Here is a 19,478-nt window from a genome sequence, read left to right as displayed (position 1 = left end):
AGGAGGTCTGAAGAGCTCTGTAGCCCTCTGATCAGGGATGACACAGTTGAAGGATTAACATGATCATTCTCTGTTGGTGGTCTTGGTAATTGCACAGATATAGTGGATTGTAAACTGGGGGAACTGGGTGTCCCACCAAGGCACCGCTGGGCCAGCCTAACTTCACATTTTTTTTCAGAGTTGAAGACTCGACTAACCTTTAATGAGGAGGCAGTCTTGGGGAACCTTGTTTTCTTGGCAGTGCTGTCTCAGATAAAGGGAGATGGGGGGTGGGGAGGAAGTAATGAAGTCCAGATGTGGGCAAACTGAAGCCTGATCCTGAATAAACAAGTCTTGGAGGTAATAAGCTCTTCTTCTTGTCTCTCCAGCCAGAAATGTGCATGTGGTACAGAGCAGGCTCCCATGTGCATCAGAGGCCATCATCCAGATTTTAGGGAGACAAACAGCACACTTGTCCCTGCTCGCCTAGGTCCTCTAACATATTTTGACCTAATGCTTGTCAGTTTCTGCTCGAAATGTATGGCCTCCTCTATGATTTTTACAATTGTATATATTGAGCACCCAAGTTTGTGCCTTATGCTAGCAATATAAAATCAAAATCAGACTGATCCCCACTCTAGCAATCACCGGGAAATAGTCAAGTAAACAGACATGACAGTTCAATACAGTGACTGAAGAGACAGAGGTAGGCCCAGGGACCTCTGGGATCTTTGGAAGGTGGGGGAGGAAGCAGTCAAGGAATGCTTCCTGGAGAAGGCGACATTTGGTTGGTGTTTATTTAGTACCTACCACGTGCAAGAGGGAAAGATCTGATCTCTGCCTTGCAGGAACCTATTATCTAGTTGGGGAGATGAGAAGTGGACACAAATCACATTACACGGTGATATATATTGAAGGTGCTATCTGTCTGGTGGAGATGGGGCAGCTTCGGGCAGTTTAGTGACAAGAGACAACACACAGCTTGTTAGGCGAAGGTTCAATCCTGGATCACCAGCACCTGCGGGCTGGATAAGTAATTGTGGAAGGGAAGCAGGCTTTAGAAGGCAGCAGTGGTCTCATTTTAAAAAGCCTTGCCTTAGAATCAGAGGACTCCTGGTCTGGCCCCGCCACTCATTAATTATGGGAAAGTCACTTCATTTCTTGATCTCCAGTTCCTTTAGCCATAGCAGTCCACCCCCGAGAATCACAGAATCACTACCAAGTGCAGATAAGAGAATGTACACATGAAGGGCACTTTGTAAACTTTACAACACTATAGAAATGAAAAGGCCAGTTCTCACTGATGACACATGTAATGTCAGCTGATTTGACTCCCAGAACTAGCCTATGGAGTTGGTGAACTATTGTCACCAATTTACAGTAAACGTAGGTATAGTTCTTTTCCAAAGGGGTCAATGCCTTGACAAAAGTTGAAGGACAAGTCACAGAATGAAGAAGCTCAGAAGTTTTAGGCCACAAACCTCAATCAAAGCCAAAATCTGAGCTTCTACTCTAGTTAGGAATGTCATAACAGAGGTTTAAAATGGATGGGATGTGAGGAAAAGGAGCATTTTTATGGCCAGAGAGAGAAGTGGATTCACTCATGACTCATCACACTTCAACTCCTAGATATTAAGAATCTTTATTGAACCCCTTTCAGGGTCTGACCAAAGCAAGCACTTGAGCCCATGTTTATTTAAAAGGAATACTAAGCATTTTTTCCATATTAAAATCTTTGCACATAATTCTCTGCACAGCACAGTGCAAGGCAATTGGAGAGAAGGCTAGATAAAAGATAGATGATATTTACTGTTTTTGCTCCTAATCTCACTGCTGCTAGAGTCATTAAACCCTTAGAAGGCGGGGATAGGAACCATTGCCTTGTGGATTTGGAAGGAATTCCTATTATGCTATAATTTCAAAATCTAAGATACATCTGAAAAAGAGGTCAAAATGACCCGATTTTTCCACATCTCCTGCCATAGTAAGGTGTCTGCTTTCTCTATAACTTCTGAAATTTGCATCTTGAAACCCCACTGGTGTGCCATTCCTTTGTTGTGGGGACTATTCAGACTGGAGCAGGGGCACCCAGATCAGTCAAGGCTTCTCTTGTTGTTTTAAACAAACCTGACATTTGGCGGAGGAGGCCAGGGCAGCAAGTAGCAGGCTGATTAGATTTCCAGCTCCGGGTCCCCCTTCACCCTCCCTGACTGTCATTCACGCCCTCTGATCAGAAGCAGATTCTGCATGGAGCCAGCCAGGCTCTCTGGCCAGTCACAACAGGAGAGATGGTTGTTGTTGTTGAATTCAAGTTGTATAGCTTTTCCAGAATTGACTATTTGTATTAATGGGAATTATTCACTTTTCCTCCGAGGTCTTTGCTTTTCCTCTTGTTCATGATTACTCTGCTCCTTAATGACAGGTAAGCGGGTGAGCATACCTCATTAGCAGCCCACATCTCACACACGCCTCCAGCTAAAATGCAGGGGCAGCTGGATCAGGAGGCTAAAGTTTTCTTGCAAAGAGTATTGGCACGAGAGTCAAGAGACCTGAGTTCTCATGAATCAACTACAAGGGAAGAGCGGCAGATGTGATGAGTCCAAAGGCTGGAGGGTCTTTCCTAATTCTACTTCTGCAGGTAAAAGATCTTGACTAAGTCACTTCATCATTATTCTTTTTACTTCATCATTTTTTGATGCTGTTTACTCACAATAAAAACAGTGAACATTTGCTGGATATACTGCCTGTGTCAGGCACTGAGTTACTTTCCACATATTAGCTCATTTATTTCTGAAAACCTTCATAATAGACATAATATCTCCATTTCATAGATGAAAGCAAGGAGGCTTACTAATTTTCTACACGTTCCATAGCAGAGGAGCTTGGGGGTGAACCAGAGCCCACACTTTTAGCCCCATATGAAACTGAGACACCGGAAAACAATGTGTGTGTGTGTGTGTGTGTGTGAGTGTGTGTGTGTGTGTTGGGAGGGTGCAAAAGGCTCAAACACGGCCCCAGGTTTCCATGACACAACAGTAGCACCTGACAAAGGATGGCTTTCTCAGAACCAAATGGAAGCACCATCCAGACCTATTCTGCTGGCACTGTGTGGGTGGGGGAAACGTCCTCGTTGCCCATCCCATAACATCCCATCCCATAACCAAGGCACAGTGCATGACTCTTTCAAGGGAACCTGGGGGATCAGGGAGCATTTTAATTAAAGCTTCCACATGACATGAGGAGAGAGGCCAGCCACAACTCAGCTCTTCAAAGCAGGTTTTTCTTAGTGAGGAAGGAAGAAGCAAGGACCCAGGAGAAGCGACATGAGCCCTGTGTCCTCCTAGCCCACTGCAGCCAAGGATGTGCCCCCTAGTTGTGAAATCAAACAGTACCCTCATTTTACAAATGAGGAAAATGAGGTCTAGAAAACCCAGGTGGTGGTGGTTTAGTTGCTAAATCACGTCCGACTCTTGTGACCCCATGGACTTTATGTAGTCCACCAGGCTTCTCTGTCCATGGGAATTTCTCAAGCAAGAATACTGGAGTGGGTAGCCATTTCCTTCTCTGGGGATCTTCCTGACCCAAGGATGGAACCAGGATCTCTTGCGTTGCAGGCAGATTCTTTACTGACTGAGCCACCAGGGAAGCCCAGGGATTTACCTAATTCACGTTATGGCAGAAAGTGAAGAAGAACTAAAGAGCCTCTTGATGAAGGTGAAAGAGGAGAGTGAAAAAGTTGGCTTAAAGCTCAACGTTCAGAAAACTAAGATCATGGCATCTGGTCCTATCACTTCATGGGAAATAGATGGGGAAACAGTGGAAACAGTGTCAGACTTTATTTTTTTGGGCTCCAAAATCACTGCTGATGGTGATTGCAGCCATGAAATTAAAAGACGCTTACTCCTTGGAAGGAAGGTTATGGCCAACCTAGATAGCATATTTAAAAGCAGAGACATTACTTTGCCAACAAAAGTCCGTCTAGTCAAGGCTATGGTTTTTCCAGTGGTCATGTATGGATGTGAGAATTGGATGGTAAAGAAAGCTGAGCGCCGAAAAATTGATGCTTTTGAACTGTGGTGTTGGAGAAGACTCTTGAGAGTACCTTGGACTGTAAGGAGATCCAATCAATCCATCCTAAAAGAGATCAATCCTGGGTGTTCATTGGAAGGTCTGATGTTGAGGCTGAAACTCCAATACTTTGGGCACCTCATGCGAAGGGTTGACTCATTGGAAAAGACCCTAATGCTGGGTAGGATGGGGGCGGAAGGAGAAGGGGACGACAGAGGATGAGATGGTTGGATGGCATAACCGACTCGATGGACATGGGTTTGGGTAGAGTCCGGGAGTTGGTGATGGACAGAGAGGCCTGGTGTGTTGCAATTCATGGGGTCGCAAAGAGTCGGACATGACTGAGTGACTGAACTGAACTGAACTGAGGGGGCCCCAAGTCTCTCTCCCTGGCGCCATGCCCAGGAGCAGCCCACTAGATAGGCCACTAATAACTGCATGTAAAGAGAGCAGAGACCACAGGACATCCCTGTCAATGTGGTATTCTTATCTCAACAGCTCCCAAGTTAGAGCCAGCTTCTAAAAGGATTCAATTTAACTGAGCTTCCAAGTGTCAAAAACACCTGTTCAAACCTGAGCACCAGATACCGTGTTAAGTATTCCCCTTCCATTACAAACGTTTTTTCCAGGCAAAGCCATTCTTCCTAAAGAACTCAACCCGAACTGTAACTTTGGAGCAAAGAGTAAAATTAGATTTTGTATTTCTCAGCTTCTGAACACAAAGATCCTTAGTCCACCTTTACTACAGTTGCCAAATGGACTGTTTTTCTTTTAAAGGTCGGAAAGAATTCTACTTGCCTCCCTGCCCCCTCCCCAATGTCACACTGTTGATTGTGTGCCTGGTTTACGATGTTATTAAAAAACAAAGAGGGGTCTCAAAGTTTATAACCCACCCCCAGAGTGGGGAAGTCAAAAGAAAAACTTCATGCAGTGCACTCGGTGGACCATCAGCTGTTTATATTTGATGCAGAGAAGGCAAGAGTAGCTAACCGCCTATCCCACCGAGCACTTGAATAGGACAGCCAACCTCCTGTCCACAATCAAGTCAGCAACGTGGACAGAGGGCTTTGGAATAAACCAGGTTTATGCTTGAGCCCCAGTTTTTACTTGCTTTTGACTTTGAGCATATCACTGAACCCCTCCGAGCTTCAGATTTTCCATCTGAATGATGGGAATACTAAGCTCCTATTTTACATGCAGTGTTCTTAATATTGGGCTTCTCTGGTGGCTCATAGGGTAGAGGATCCACCTGCAATGCAGGACACCCTGGCTCAATTCCTGGGTCAGGAAGATCCGCTGGAGAAGGGATAGGCTACCCACTCCAATATTTTTGGGCTTCCCTGGTGACTCAGCTGGTAAAGAATCCACCTGCAAGGCGAGAGACCTGGGTTGGGAAGATCCCCTGGAAAAGGGAAAGGCTACCCACTCCAGTATTCTGGCCTGGAGAAGTCCATTAACTTTCTCCCTTCTTGGCTTGCTAATACAGGCCAAACATAAGCTTCCATGTTTGGATTAACCCAAAGATGACTTAGAATCTAAAAGAGAGAATTTTTGATCTTGGTGGACGTGATGCCTAGCCCTTTGCTCATGTTGCTGGGGTTCAAGGACAAAGAAAAAACTGAAAATAGTGGATATGTGGAATGGATGGCTGTGAAAATGTATGAACTACAAATTATAAGACTGGATTCCCTCACTCTTCCCCTCCTCTGCTCTAAATGGACACATCTAAAACAAGTGATCACACTAACAAGTGTGATCTAAGTACAGCCCAGATAGACGACACCCCAATTCCCACGTGGCTACCATTGCTCAAAATAATTCTGGACCTTGTCAAGCTGGTAGCACATTTTCGCAACTGCAGTGGGGGCTTCATCCTCTAAGGGAAGATCTGGATATAAGTCTAGACTTTACCCCCGGGTATGAGCCACCTGATCAGCAATTAAGAGTTTACCAAGTACTTCAATATTCATGATCTCTTTTACTCCTCACTGCAAAGCTTTGAAGCAAGATGGTCACCCTCGGTTTTAAAGATGAACAACTTGCCAGTGGAGGGCCAGGTCTAGAACGTAGGTCTTTGGACTGCAAGTCTCATTTACCAGGTGAGAGAATTAGACAATATGCCAGAGCATGCCAGTGGCATTATCACTGTCAGAGCAGCAGCACAATAGTGTGGAAAAAATATAGGAAATGCCCAAGATATTCAGTAAGCCTTTTCCCCTGTCCGCTGGGGCTCAGATTTATAGCATGGTGGCTCAGAGGTCAGACTCTGGGGTAAGGGACGTGCATGCGTGCTCAGCCACTCAGTCATGTCCAACTCTTTGTAAGCTCATGGACTGTAGCCTTGCCAGGCTCCTTGGTCCATGCGATTCTTCAGGCAAGAATACTAGAGTGGCTTGTTGTGACCTCCTCCAGAGGATCTTCCTGACTCAGGGATCAAATCCTCATCTCTTACATCTCCTGCATTGGCAGCCAGGTTCTTTACCACTAGCACCACCTGGGAAGCCTGGGGTAAGGAAGACAACTAGGTTTAAACCCCAACTCTATCACTCATGAACCAAGTGACCTTGGACAAATTATTTTTATTCTGCGGACCTCCATTTCTTAATTTGTAGAAGAAAGATAAGGACAATATCTACACTTTGACTATTGTAGAGATAATGTATGCAAAATATTTTAGAAGGTTGCTTAGCATACTTTTATAAACAGTGTTTATGTATTTTTTTATTTTAAAATATTGAGTTGGACAAAAAGCTCATTTGGGTTTTTCATATTATGGAAAATCCCAAATGAACTTTTTGGCCAATCCAATACTTTTAGTAATAGTATTAACTGCATGAAATAGTGTTAATCAAGTGAAATTCTTCTTGATCTTCTAAACCTCTGCTATATCAGATAGACCATGATGTGCTACAAGGGAGTCGGACAGTTTGCCCACCGCAGTCTGGGCGCTTACCGCGAGGATGGCAATAACAATCCCCACAGCACAGAGCACAGCGTCGTTGATTGTCTCCCCGGTTTTCAGCGGATACTTGATGCTCTCGTCATTGCAGTAAAAGCCCCGGTGGTAAGGCTTGATGGTGCTTGTCTCGATGATGATGAAAGGCAGGCCCGCTGGTCAAGATGGAACCATCATTACCGCATACAGGGGAGAAAACAAGACAGAGGAAAAACATCAGTGCAAAGAGGCCAAAGAAGAAGGACCTACAGCAGCAAACACCACCCCAGATAACAGCATCGATAGTGATGTCAATTCCTTGCATTTGTAGTGACCTACAGCCTTCTCTGGGGCTTCCCAGGTGGCTCAGTGGTAAAGAATCCGACTATAGTGCAGAAAACAGGGTTCCATCCCTGGGCTGGGACGATCCCCTAGGGAAGGAGATGGCAACCCACTCCAGGATTCTGGTCTGGGAAATCCCATAGACAGAGAAGCCTGGCGGGCTACAGTCCATGGGTCGCAAAAGAGTCGGACAAGACTGACTAAGTGACTAAACAGCAACAAAGTCTTCTCTGCATGCTCCCCCTTCCTGCCTTTACTCATGACTAAGAAGGTGTAGCGTGATCCTCTTGTCTTGACCAAGAGCACAGAGGGAGACAGTGCAAGCACCAGGGAAGGAGCTTTTCCACTGCTCTAAGTCATCTTGCTAAAGTCAAAGCGCAATTTGTAATTATCACTAACAACGTTCCAAATCTAATGATGTCTCATGATGCCTCCAAGTGCCTTCCTCTCTTAAGTCAACCATTTCCCCTTTGAAAAGCTCACTTCAAGGCACTCAGGCATGGAATTCTGAAGACCCTGGAGTAAGATAACCTAAATTTGAACCCCCAGATCCACCACTTCCTAGCAATGTGACTTCTGCTTCTTTCTCCATCTTCCTGAGCCTCAGTTCCCTCACAAATGAGTTGTACTGATGCCTAAAGGGGATCAAAGCATCCGAAACTCCTAGCGGAGTGCTGGCACACAGAAGCTACTCAGTGAATGGCGTTTCCAATTCTTTTCTTTCACTATTCAACAAGTCATTGACAAGGCTGAGCAGAGCTGAGCTGGGCCCCGCTGCCTGCAGACCTGGAGCAGAGCCCAAGGGCATCAGGAGCACCGCAAGGCATTCTCGCAGCTGCTGCTAGTTTATCAGCGTCTAGTTCAGATGCCATTTCCTTAAAGGTCATGGAAAATAGATTTCCTCACCTGCCAGGAAAGGCCCTTATAAGCCTGAAGCAAAAAGTGAAGGCCCACAATCTCTCTTGCTTGGACCAGGCAGCAGCCTCCAAATTGGTCTCCTGGCCTTCTGTGCCTCTTACACACATCCACCAGTTTATTGCCTGGGCATGAGCAAGTCACGGCCATGCTCAAGGTTTGTCAATGGTTCCCCACCACACAGGACAAGATGACGTCCCTAAGTCCAACCTCCGGAGTTCCCACGACCCGAACCTCCTTGACACACACTCCAACAAAACAGGATACAGGACCTCTGTCTTGGTTCATGCTCTCCTCTTAAGCTGGAAAGACACTCCTCCCCTACCTCCAAGTTCAACCAAGCCCCACTGCCACCTCACCAAGATGAGGAAAAGGTAAAATAAAAGTGAAAGGGGAGGCACTGAATGTCAAGACTAAGGAAGACCACGAAAAACATCCGGTCAATGATAACCACTGCTGATGTGCACCAACAATGTATAAGACACTTTGCATCCATTTTTGCATTGAACCCTCCAGCAACCCTGAGTGGTCATTTTAAAATCATATAAGCACTACTATCACTCATCTCCCAGTAGAGAAAAGAGAGGCTCAGAATGACTGTTTAGCTCACTCAGAGTCTCTTAGTCCACCTCCAAACTGCCTAAATCCCCAATTTAACTTTACAAATTGGTTTTTATCCATATAGGAATTTCATTAGTGGGGGAAAAAAATGCGATAAGCAGCCATTCAAAAGATAAGTTTCCATTTTCATGTTTTTCCAAAAGAATTAAGCTCACGTCTTGTTGCTCAAAGGCCCAGACTGCCTAAAAAAGAGAAATATACCATGAACTCCACAGTTTTTCAATGACTTTGGTCCAGGCCAGCAGTGATAAAAATGCTCACTTTCTAAAAAGTGTATTTATGTATCACTGTGCATACACACATGGATTTATTTGGTTTTATTCTTTTGATTTATTTGAATTCTACGGCTATTTATTTTGTGACCCCTAACTGCTTCCTGCTAGAACAACAATTTACTTTATCAAATTCATACTGGTGCTTTGAAAAGAAAGCCCAGCCACACACCACAGCATTGTGCCTGACCTTCAGAAAGTAAACACAGAGGGGCCCTGGAAGGCAATCACCAGCAGCTCTTGAAATTCTGTCTCTGTGAGGACGGAAAAAAGGAGGAGGAAGGGGAGACAGTGAATGCATGTTCTGGTTTAGTGGTGGCAAGTGCAGTTAGCTGATCCTCTGGGGTTGGGGGCTAGGAGAGAGAAGATATCCTGTGGGCCTGAGCCATCTTCATTCCACTGCTTGAGCACTTTGAAATGCGGCCAAGTTGGCTATGAAAAGGAGCTGTGAAGCCAGCAGTATGATATTAATAGTCCGCTTTTAAAGTTCCACACATCGTGACCAACACTGTTAGCTTCGCATCTGAGCCCGGCCACAGCCTCTGTGGTGCCGAGGAGCCAAAGCGTTGCTAATAAACTCAGGAAGGGAACAGACCCCCAGTTCCTTACATTTGTGCTCCGCTCTTAGGCCTCCAGCTTCTATTTTTAATAGTGTTCACATGATAGGCCTGTAAAACATATGTTTCTAAGGACAATAAAACACATATAAAAGAGCTGTGGAGTCAGACTGAACTCGGTTAATGATTTCAACTCTGCTCACCACTACTTGAGCAAGTTATTTCCCATCTCACAACCCCCTTTCTTATCTGCTCAATGGGAAAAATGAAGACTTGCTTTGAGATTCATGGGATGGTATAATACATTAATGTATTCACTCACTCATTCAACAAGTATTTATTGAGTCTCAAATATGCCTACGAAGTACAAGGAATACAGAGATGACATACGTCCTGCCCTCAGGAAGCTTATGATCTAGTAGGGGACGACATAGATCATGGAATGAAATCAGTACAGGGAGTTGTTTTCGTTGGAAGAAACCAGGCAAGAACATGGGGAAGGGTCAGCACAGAGTCTGGTGCACACTGTAGACACTCAAAACTGCTGTAAGGAAGAAGGAAGGGAAAGTCCCACAGAGAAGGTTAGGAAAGAAAATCTGTCTGGTCAGTTCTTTTGCACTCAACCTGGGAGCCATCCAAACCCTCTTCCTTCCTTCCTTGTCCAAGGCTTGGGGAGGGTTTCCGGTTCCAATAATATGGATGATGACCACAAGCAGACAAGAAGTTGGATCTGAATACGGTTCGTTTTATTTTCTTGAAAGGCATGGAGACAGCATTGAGAAAACCCAGTGGCCTTTTCTGTCTCCCTTACAGACTTGTGGCATGATTGGGGGTGATGCCAGTCGAGTCTTGACTTGGCTCCAGGAAAAGAATAACCTCAGATTCCCTTCAGTTGATGGGAAAAGCGTAAATATGTCTCCCTCAATGGGGCAGCCAGTCCTCAAGTGACATAACGCCTTGCCTCTCCAGGACACAGAGATGAGGCCATTCTAATCCAAAGCAGGATTTCCATTTCCAATGTTGGCACTGTCTTTATTACCAATCACTATATTTCCTGACCATTTCATTTCAAGAAAATTCCTAGTACTGGAAATTGAGGTGAGAGTAGATCAAAGAACCTGGCCTCAAGAAGCTCATGGTGTGGTAAAAAAGTCATGAAAACAAGTGCACTAAAATATTTTTATAGTGTGAGGACTGACAGATGTAGAAAGTACAATGAACGCACAAAAGCGCACTCTACAGGGGACACTAAAGATGGTCTGGAGGGGAGGTTTAATTTGACACTTATGTGAGCAGGTTTCTGGGGTCCTAATGTAGGCATGCATGCTAAGTGGCTTCAGTCATGTCCAACTCTGTGCGACCCCATGGACAGCAGCCCACCAGGCTCCTCTGTCCAAGGAATTCTCTAGGCAAGAATACTGGAGTGGGTTGCCATTTCCTTCTCCCTGGGGTCCTAAATACACTCATAAAAACAGTGTAGCTTAGGGATTGCAATAGGGCTTCCTAGGTGGCACTAGTGGTAAAGAATCTGTCTACCAGTGCAGGAGACTCAAGAGACACATGCTCCATCCCTGGGTCAGGAAAAATCCTCTGGAGGAGGAAATAGTAATCCATGCCAATATTCTTGCCTGGAAAACCCCATGGACAGAGGCGCCTGGGAGGACTACAGCCCATGGGGTCACAAAGAGTCAGATACAACTAAGCAACTGAGCACAGAGCACAGGGACTGCAATAGGCTATCAACAAAATGAGGGTCACCGCTATGATGAAAATACAATTTTAAATCTGGCTACAGAGGTGGGAGAGATACACAAGGTGCAGAGGATCCCCACATAAACTGGCAAGTCAGACAAACCTGCTGCCTGTTCTGTTCTCAGCACTGATGGAACTACTGAGTTGGAATCCCAGTCTTCCAGTGGCCCAAAGGCCAATAGGAGAAGCAGTCATAAAAGCTAACACATTAAGTCACCCTAAGGTTCAAAGGGATTAAAGTGACTTACCAGAGTCACTGGGTCAGAAAAGCTGTGGAGGTGGACGGGCTCAAATGCTCTGACTTCTGGGCACATTCTAAAGTAAATGAGTCACTTAAAATAGAGGGGAGGAAGCACCTATGAGTATTAATACATTAATTGAAGCTCAGCAAATCTCATGGTCTTTGAAGAAAGTGCTTGGTTTGGGACAGTCAAGGCAACAGCACTGGCTCCTGTTCCCTGAACATTTACCATGTACTACACACGTTAGTATCTAATATGATTAAAACTCTGAGGCCAATATCCTGGAATTAAATTATCTATACTGAAAGGTACATTATAAGCTTTTTGCAAAGCAGAACGAAAATGTAAGTGAATACACACACACACACACACACACACACACCCCATCTGGTGATTCTAAGACCTCGGACTCAAGCATTTCTCCTTCTTTTAATCAAGGATCAATTAACTTCCTAAACCTCCAGGGACCTCTTGGGATGTGTAGGCTGCAGGGGAGGTGAAATACGAACTCACTGACAAACACTTAATGGGCAGAAAATCAAAGCATGAAGAAAAGCCCCTGTGTTGGGTTCAGCCTTTGAAAGTTCTTGGGATTTGAAAAACTAACACTTGGGCAGGTTGGGCGGTTTGGGGGTGGGGTGTAAAAAAACATGGGATAAGTTTTCGTGGCCCACCCATTGATAAAGTCATGTGGGAAGTGTTACCAAAGTGACCCAACCCCAGAGCCCTGCTCCCTCCAGCCACAGCTTCAAGTTTGTGCAAAATTAAACACAGCCTCCTGTTCTCAAAGTGATTTTTAGAAAGCGTTTGTGAGGGTAGGAGAAGAGCGGGGGTGGGAGAGTGAATGACAAATTTTTGCACTTTTGCATGACCGAAATCAGAGCATCAGGGAGAGATTTTCCTATCGCTCCTGTAGACCTTTTCTAGAACTGTCCAACCTTCCACTTCACCAAAACTGTAGTTACCCTAAAATGAGCTAAGTCTAGCATTCAACTAATACCTGCAGAAAGCCTACATATCTACTCACAAAATAATACTGGATAAAGAGCCCATGTGCTAGTTGTTTAATGATTCTGTGACAGGAATTTATACATCTTAGCTAGGGTATAGAGTTCTATCAATTTACTGTTTTACTCCCTTTGCAAATGGAAATTAAGGCTCAGAAAGGTTAAGAAGCTCATCTGAAGTCAAAGTGAGCAAATGGCACCAATTCAGACCAGTATAGAAGTAGAGCTCGACACGGGACTTCCAGTGGTAAAGAATCCACCTGCCAACTCAGGGGACACAAGACGGATCCTTGGTCCTGGAATTAAGATCCCACATGCCACAGGGCAACAAAGACTGTGTGTCCCAACTACTGAGCAAATGTGCTCTGGAGCCTGAGTGCCCCAACAAAAGAGAATCCCACACACCACACTGAAAGATCCTGCTGCTACAACTAAGACCAATGCAGCCAAAAATAAAAAAATATTAAGAAAAAGAAAGAAAAATACAGATGGACCACACTGGGTTTCTGATTTCAAAGAGTTTAGAATCTAATTAGGAATTAATGTATTTTAATCTCCACAACAGCTCTGAAAAGTTACAGGCTCTTATTTTCATTTTTACCAAACAGAAAACTGAAGCCAGAACTTTTATAATGTGGCCAAGGTTCCCAAGTGAGTCAACTGGTCACTGGGATTTGAACTCAGGTCTGTCTTTCTTTTGGCTCATGTTTTCTTACTCCATGACCTGACCCTCCCTTTCTTTATAAATGTCTTCCCTGTTAAAATATGACCAACTGATTTTTTTTTAATCACTTAAGGCCAGAATGGTCAACCCAACTACTACTTAGAGGTTCAAAATACAAATATTTATGTTGCTTGTAAGTGACAGGGTTTCTATTTAAAGTAATTAATTGCTACTGGTCTTAGAAGTGTGCAAACTTTCTTTGGTTTACGATATTTGTCCAGATTTTTAGACTGGACACAATCCAGATGAGACAAAACTAAGTTTACTATGAAGGCGTTTCCCACCTTTGAAAGAGGCTGCCATGAAAAACACTTGCTGTTGGCTGGTGTGAATATTCAGTATTCTGGTCTAGAGGTTCTCTTTGACAAATGCTCAATTCTTTGGTCCTGGAAAGTTCAGGCCTTTTTTTTTTTTTTCACAAATAGAAGATTGTCTGAACCCAAAGCAACCACATGGTAGAAATGAAGAAAGGAATGGCAGGTCCAGTCCTGGCTCCTGGGTTTCTTGAGTCTAAATCCTGGGTCTTTAATTGGATTCCATAAGCACATATGGACAGTTCCTGAGCACTGGGCACTGTGTGAGGTGCTCAGGACACAACCTTGAGCACTATTTTTGGGTTCCTTAACTTCAGAAAGCCTCAGGTTCCACGACAAAGAGACACCTGACTTAGTCTATTTGAGGGTATGAAAAAGGACTTTGAATGGTCTTTCTAATTTGAAAGTGCTTAAAGTATTATAAAAGCATTTTATCCTTTAGAATAAATAATATCAGCCACCTTAAAAGTGTCAGCTCTGGCAGTTTTGGCTTTTGCAGTTGGAATTTTAAAGGGCTGCCACATCCACCAAGGAGTAAAAAACAGGTCGACCAACAGTCAGTGATTTATACCTTTCACTGAGACAATTCCAGACCTCTTTCGTTGCCATTATATATTTCACAAATGAGATACTTTATTTCTATTACTATACAAAGGACTTACGATTCCTCTCCTCCAGGTAAAAATAGGTCAAGACCTCCTTTCTTTCTTTTGATGCCTCTTTAAATAAGGGTGGGAGTCCATGTACACTCATTGGGCACTTATTGTGTGCCAGGAGGTTTGGATATATCAACTAATTTAACTCTCAAAACAGTCCTCTAAGTTATCAGTTAATTACCAAAGTACAGAAGGTCAGAGATTATAATTTGCCTCAGTGTCCACTTTGCTTATAAGAGGTGTAACCAGAGTACGTAATCAAACACTCTGAACTCTAAAGTTCATTCAGAGATGGGGCCAGTGAGCCTGCCCTTCTTAAATACACATGAAGTCTGCCTATGCAGATGATTCGCAAAGCTACAAAGCTCTGGAAAGTGGAGGCTGACCTCAAATAAGGATAAAAAGTAAGGCCTTAGATGCTGAGATGCATTTGTACAGATCCAGCTACTCTCCTATCTCAGTCTCTCTTATGAGCCAGAGACGTTCATTTGCAATATACTGCCCAGAACTAGGACATGGTAAGAATCACATGAGTGGTTTCACAGTTCTTAGGTAAATGATCACCTCTGATCTTCCTGACAATTCTGGAAAGTAATGTTTTTAACATCTGGATTAAAGTATCACTGGCAAACTCTGATTCAAGACCTGAATATCTGTTCTACAAAGGAGCCACTTAGCCACATAACCCACTCTGGCAGAGTTACTTTTTTCCAATTTGACCAGAAATTTTGGAATCAGGCAGACAGGATTCTACTTCTATCACCTGTCATGCTTACTGTATGACCTTGTCATGTCACTTGACCTCTCTGACCTCCATTTCCATCATCGTGCAATAGTTCTCAACATACAGAGTGGATTGGGAGGACTAACTGAGACAATGTATAAAGCATCCGGTAGTCATTTGGCTCTGTAAATGTTCCTTCTTGCTTCTGTATGTGATAGGAAGCCACGGAAAGCTTTTAAGTAGGGACAAGACATGATCAGAGTTCTGTCAAAAGCCACAGCCCCACCAGCCCCTTTCCCAGTGTAATCTGATCCCACGGGAAAAGCATGCTCATAAAATTCTTTAATTCCAGGGACTTCTTGGGATTGTGTAAACAGAAGGGGTTAGTGGGACCTGGCACCCTGACACAGAGAAGAAATATCACAGCAGGCACCCTGCCCTGCATTCTTGAAGATCACAGGAGGCAGAATGGGAGGTGTAATAAGGGTGAAAAACATTTCTCCTTATTTTTCCAACAGTTAAACATACATTCGTCGGCAGTGTGCTCGCATCAGAGTCATGCTATCCAGGTGTATACAAACACCAAGTTCTCGTGGTGGTACAATAAACAACACGGTGCCTGGCAGGACATCAGACACTTGAGAGACAGTCAGAAAGCAAGGCTGGAGCCAGATGCGGTGCCAAAAATGAAGAACTGAAGCATTATCGGAGGCCTTGCGAGAACAAAAACATGCTGGCAGGTAATCCAAGGCCATCAGGGCACTCCAAGCCAACTCATCAAGCTACATAGCCCTACCAAGTTCTAGGTCAAAGTTGACACATTGGCAGCCCAAGGCCAAATCTAGCCTTCAGAGATGTTCTGTTTGGCCCACCCAGTTTTTAAGATGTTTTTAAATTTATTATTAATATTTAATAACAGGAGATCTTACATAACATTCAGATTTCAGCTTCTTTTATTTATTATTTATTTATTCATTTATTTATTTATTTTTGGCCTCCTGGGTCTTCATTCTGCACAAGGATTTTCTCCAGTTGTGGTGCTCAGGCTTCTCATTGCCTTGGCTTCTCTTGTTGAGGAGCATGGGATCTAGGGGTGCTAGGGCTCAGTAGTTGTGGCTCATGGGCTTAGTTGTTCCATGGCATGTGGAATCTCCCCTGACCAGGAACTGAACCTATGTCCCCTGCATTGGCCAGCAGACTCCCAACCACTGGACCACCAGGAAGTCCCAGATTTCAGCATCTTAAGCCAGCTCTACTGTCCACTGGCAATCAATGTAGGTAATGGTAACAAGCTACACAGATTCTCCAAAGCACTACCATGCCCTTCTGTCTCCCTGATACCAAGGCTACATCTTGGTTCCATTCCCATTGAGTTTGTACTGTCACTCTCCCTGTAACTGGTCTACTTCAGTCATTTATGTTAATAGTAATATCTGATCCCTGGAGATGTTTGGCTTTTCCATCCCTGCTCTCAAGAACATAAAGTTCCTAGTTGAACCCATAAAAATAGAAACAATGAACACTTGATTCAACTTATCATCTCCTCCATGGTAAGTGATGGCCATATTAGACCCATGTGGATGGGTGTGTACATGGGTGTATCAAAGACTTAACCAAAGACTGTGCCTCCTATCAATGTTTTCAAAGCCAGACATTATGTCAAGTCACCACTGCAAGGCAGTTAATAATATCTGCATATTAGACATGAGGAAACTGAAGTTCAGAAGCTAAGTAATTTGTCAAATATCTCACGGTTAGTAAAAGGAATGAGGGTAGGAAGCCAAGGCATGTTGAACAACAAAGTTCTTTGCAAGTTTATTCAATGAGGGTGGCATTGGGGCCAGAACGAATCTGCTTTACTGACCAGTTAAACAAGGTGTATATGTTAATAAATTACATGGTTATGCTTCAGAAGAAAGAAGTAGACACAACTTATACATGTCTACATGATATACTAAGTGAAGTTATCAGAGAGTTTATTTTTCAAGGCAATGGTGTTAAAACAAGAAAAAGCATCTTTCTGGAAGAGGCTTTAGAAGCTTTTTAGAAGCTCATTCATTCTAAAAAGTAAAAGTCAAGTGAGAAGGAATTTACAATTCAAAATCCACCAAATAGTTGCTGGTAATTACAAATCCTACTCTAGTGGAATCAGGAACATTATAGTAATAGGCTGGTAAAGTTTTGAAACTACAGGAGATCCGAGGCGTCAGTTATTCCATTTCAGTTCAGTTCAGTCGCTCAGTCGTGTCCGTCTCTTTGCGACTCCATGGACTGCAGCATGCCAGCCTTCCCTGTCCATCACCAACTCCCAGAGTTTACTCAAGCTCATGTTCATTGAGTTGGTGATGCCATCCAACAATCTCATCCTCCGTCGTCCCCTTCTCCTCCCACCCTCAATCTTTCCCAGCATCAGGGCCTTTTCAAATGAGTCAGTTCTTCGCATCAGGTGGCCAAAGTATTGGAGTTTCAGCTTCAGTATCAGTCCTTCCAATGAATATTTAGGACTGATTTCCTTTAGGATGGACTGGTTGGATCTCGTTGCAGTCCAAGGGACTCTCAAGAGTCTTCTCCAACCCCACAGTTCAAAAGCATCAATTCTTCAGCACTCAGCTTTCTTTATAGTATATTCCATTTACTAGATGGGAATACTAAGACTCACCACACCCTAGCATCGTGATTACTCCTTTCTGGGAAATCTCTTCAGAAAAGGGTCCTTATTTTATTTATTTCTGTATCCTCAGCACAAAGAATAATTCCTGGCACTTAGTGGGTGCTCAACAAACATGTACTGAATAGATCTATAGGAAACAGACTAAAATTCAGAAGAAACGGCTCCACCCCTAACACACTTTATAATCTGTGAATCCTCCCCCCCATGCTCCCTTGCTTCTGAACTTAATCTAATCTCTTTCATATCCCTAAATCCTGTTTTTTGAACACAATCTCCCAAAGCAACACAGTACCCTCATAAAGCACAGATGCCTGTACCAGGAATAAATTATGGAGAACCTAACCAGCTTCAAGTACCAGATGGGTGGTTAGACTGGATAATCTTTAAGACAATTAATCTTCAGAGTTTCCCAGATGTTTCATGCCTTGAATCTATCAGAAAATACTGGGAAGGGGTGAACTGAGGAGGCTGTTGCTCAGTGATTCAGCATCAGGTCCACCCTGCCACACGGGCTGAGGGCTAAGGGATCAATTTCAGCACACCTCAACCTAACCCAGTTGCTCTGATCTTCTTGGGAATTTCTGCCCTGAAGAAAGTTCCCAGTAAGAGGAAGAGCACAGATTTCAAGAAAGCAACAGACCTGGATTTGAAAACCAGTTTTGCTACTTATCATCTAAGCCATCTTCAGCAAATTGCTTAACTTCGCTGAGGCCCAGTTATAAAAAAAAAAAAAAAAAAGACGCCAAGAGCCACTTTGAAGAGCCATGAGGATGAAATACCATATTTAATAAAGGTATTTATTAAATGTACCTTTGCATTTAACATAGTCCTAAAAATCTATTCTATGGCTGTTTCCACGATACCAATTAACCAGCTTGACTGGTTTCCTCCAGAAGGTGGCCGGACTAACCTGGACAGGGCTGTGTCAGCTCAGACAAGGACTGTCATGCAGGTTGCCCAAGACGACAGCAATTCCAGTGCGCGGCTGAGAAGACAGCCCTCACCCCAGGAGCACCCTCCCCACTCCTGGCCCTGTCAATGTTCCTTTTGTAAAACACAGAAACCTTCTTCAAATCTGACAGCTGCCACCTGCACAAATAATTCAAGGATGTAATTTTGTAACTGAATACAAGCCCTGAAAGCTGAAAAGTTTGAAGTCCAGAATAATCCCTTTGACCTTCTGCCTAAACACTCACTAATCACTTTTTAATTTGTAGTTTATTTCCTCTCTCTGTGCTGTCCTTCTAGGCTATATTTTCGTTTTAGATGTATCCAGGGAGTGAATGGCATTACAGAACACCTGATTAAAGTACAAGTCAAACTTCTCTCCCAGACATCTGAGGCTTGGTGCATGCCTCACTGAGTTCTCCAAATTGCTCTGGGTGGCAAGAAAGTGAAGGAGAAAAAGCCTGCTTTGAAGGAGGGAACTCCTCACTGAGAGAATTAGGAGCTACAGAAATTAATAAGAAGTGGTCTCTGCCCTCTAAGAAGGCATACTCTGGGGACAACTACCCGTGATGCCACGTGACGGGAACTTCCACGGAGGCATTTCTAAAATATTCAGGGAGCGTGGAAGACGCCCTTTAGCACATGACTTGGCAGCCAATAGGCATGCAATACTGGTTTATTGACTAGCCCAGTAAATGCATTTCAAAGATTCCTTGCTGTCATTCCAATGCCAACTTTGTACTTAAGGCAA

The 19,478-nt window shown here is 43.9% G+C and overlaps 1 protein-coding gene across 1 annotated transcript in view; it reads right to left on the bottom strand.

Moving 5' to 3' along the window:
* Positions 1–19,478, bottom strand: part of PLPP3 (phospholipid phosphatase 3) — a 90,425-nt gene that overhangs the window by 38,364 nt on the left and 32,583 nt on the right. The window contains exon 2 of the mRNA XM_081486770.1: positions 7,001–7,158. Within this exon, the coding sequence (XP_081342896.1) occupies positions 7,001–7,158 (158 nt within the window). The remainder of the gene's footprint in view (positions 1–7,000; positions 7,159–19,478) is intronic.

This window comes from Giraffa tippelskirchi, chromosome 5 (genome assembly GCF_054371585.1).
Source record: "Giraffa tippelskirchi isolate mGirTip1 chromosome 5, T2T-mGirTip1v1.2.pri, whole genome shotgun sequence".
Lineage (NCBI taxonomy): Eukaryota > Metazoa > Chordata > Mammalia > Artiodactyla > Giraffidae > Giraffa > Giraffa tippelskirchi.
This window is presented reverse-complemented; position numbering and strand designations above follow the sequence as displayed.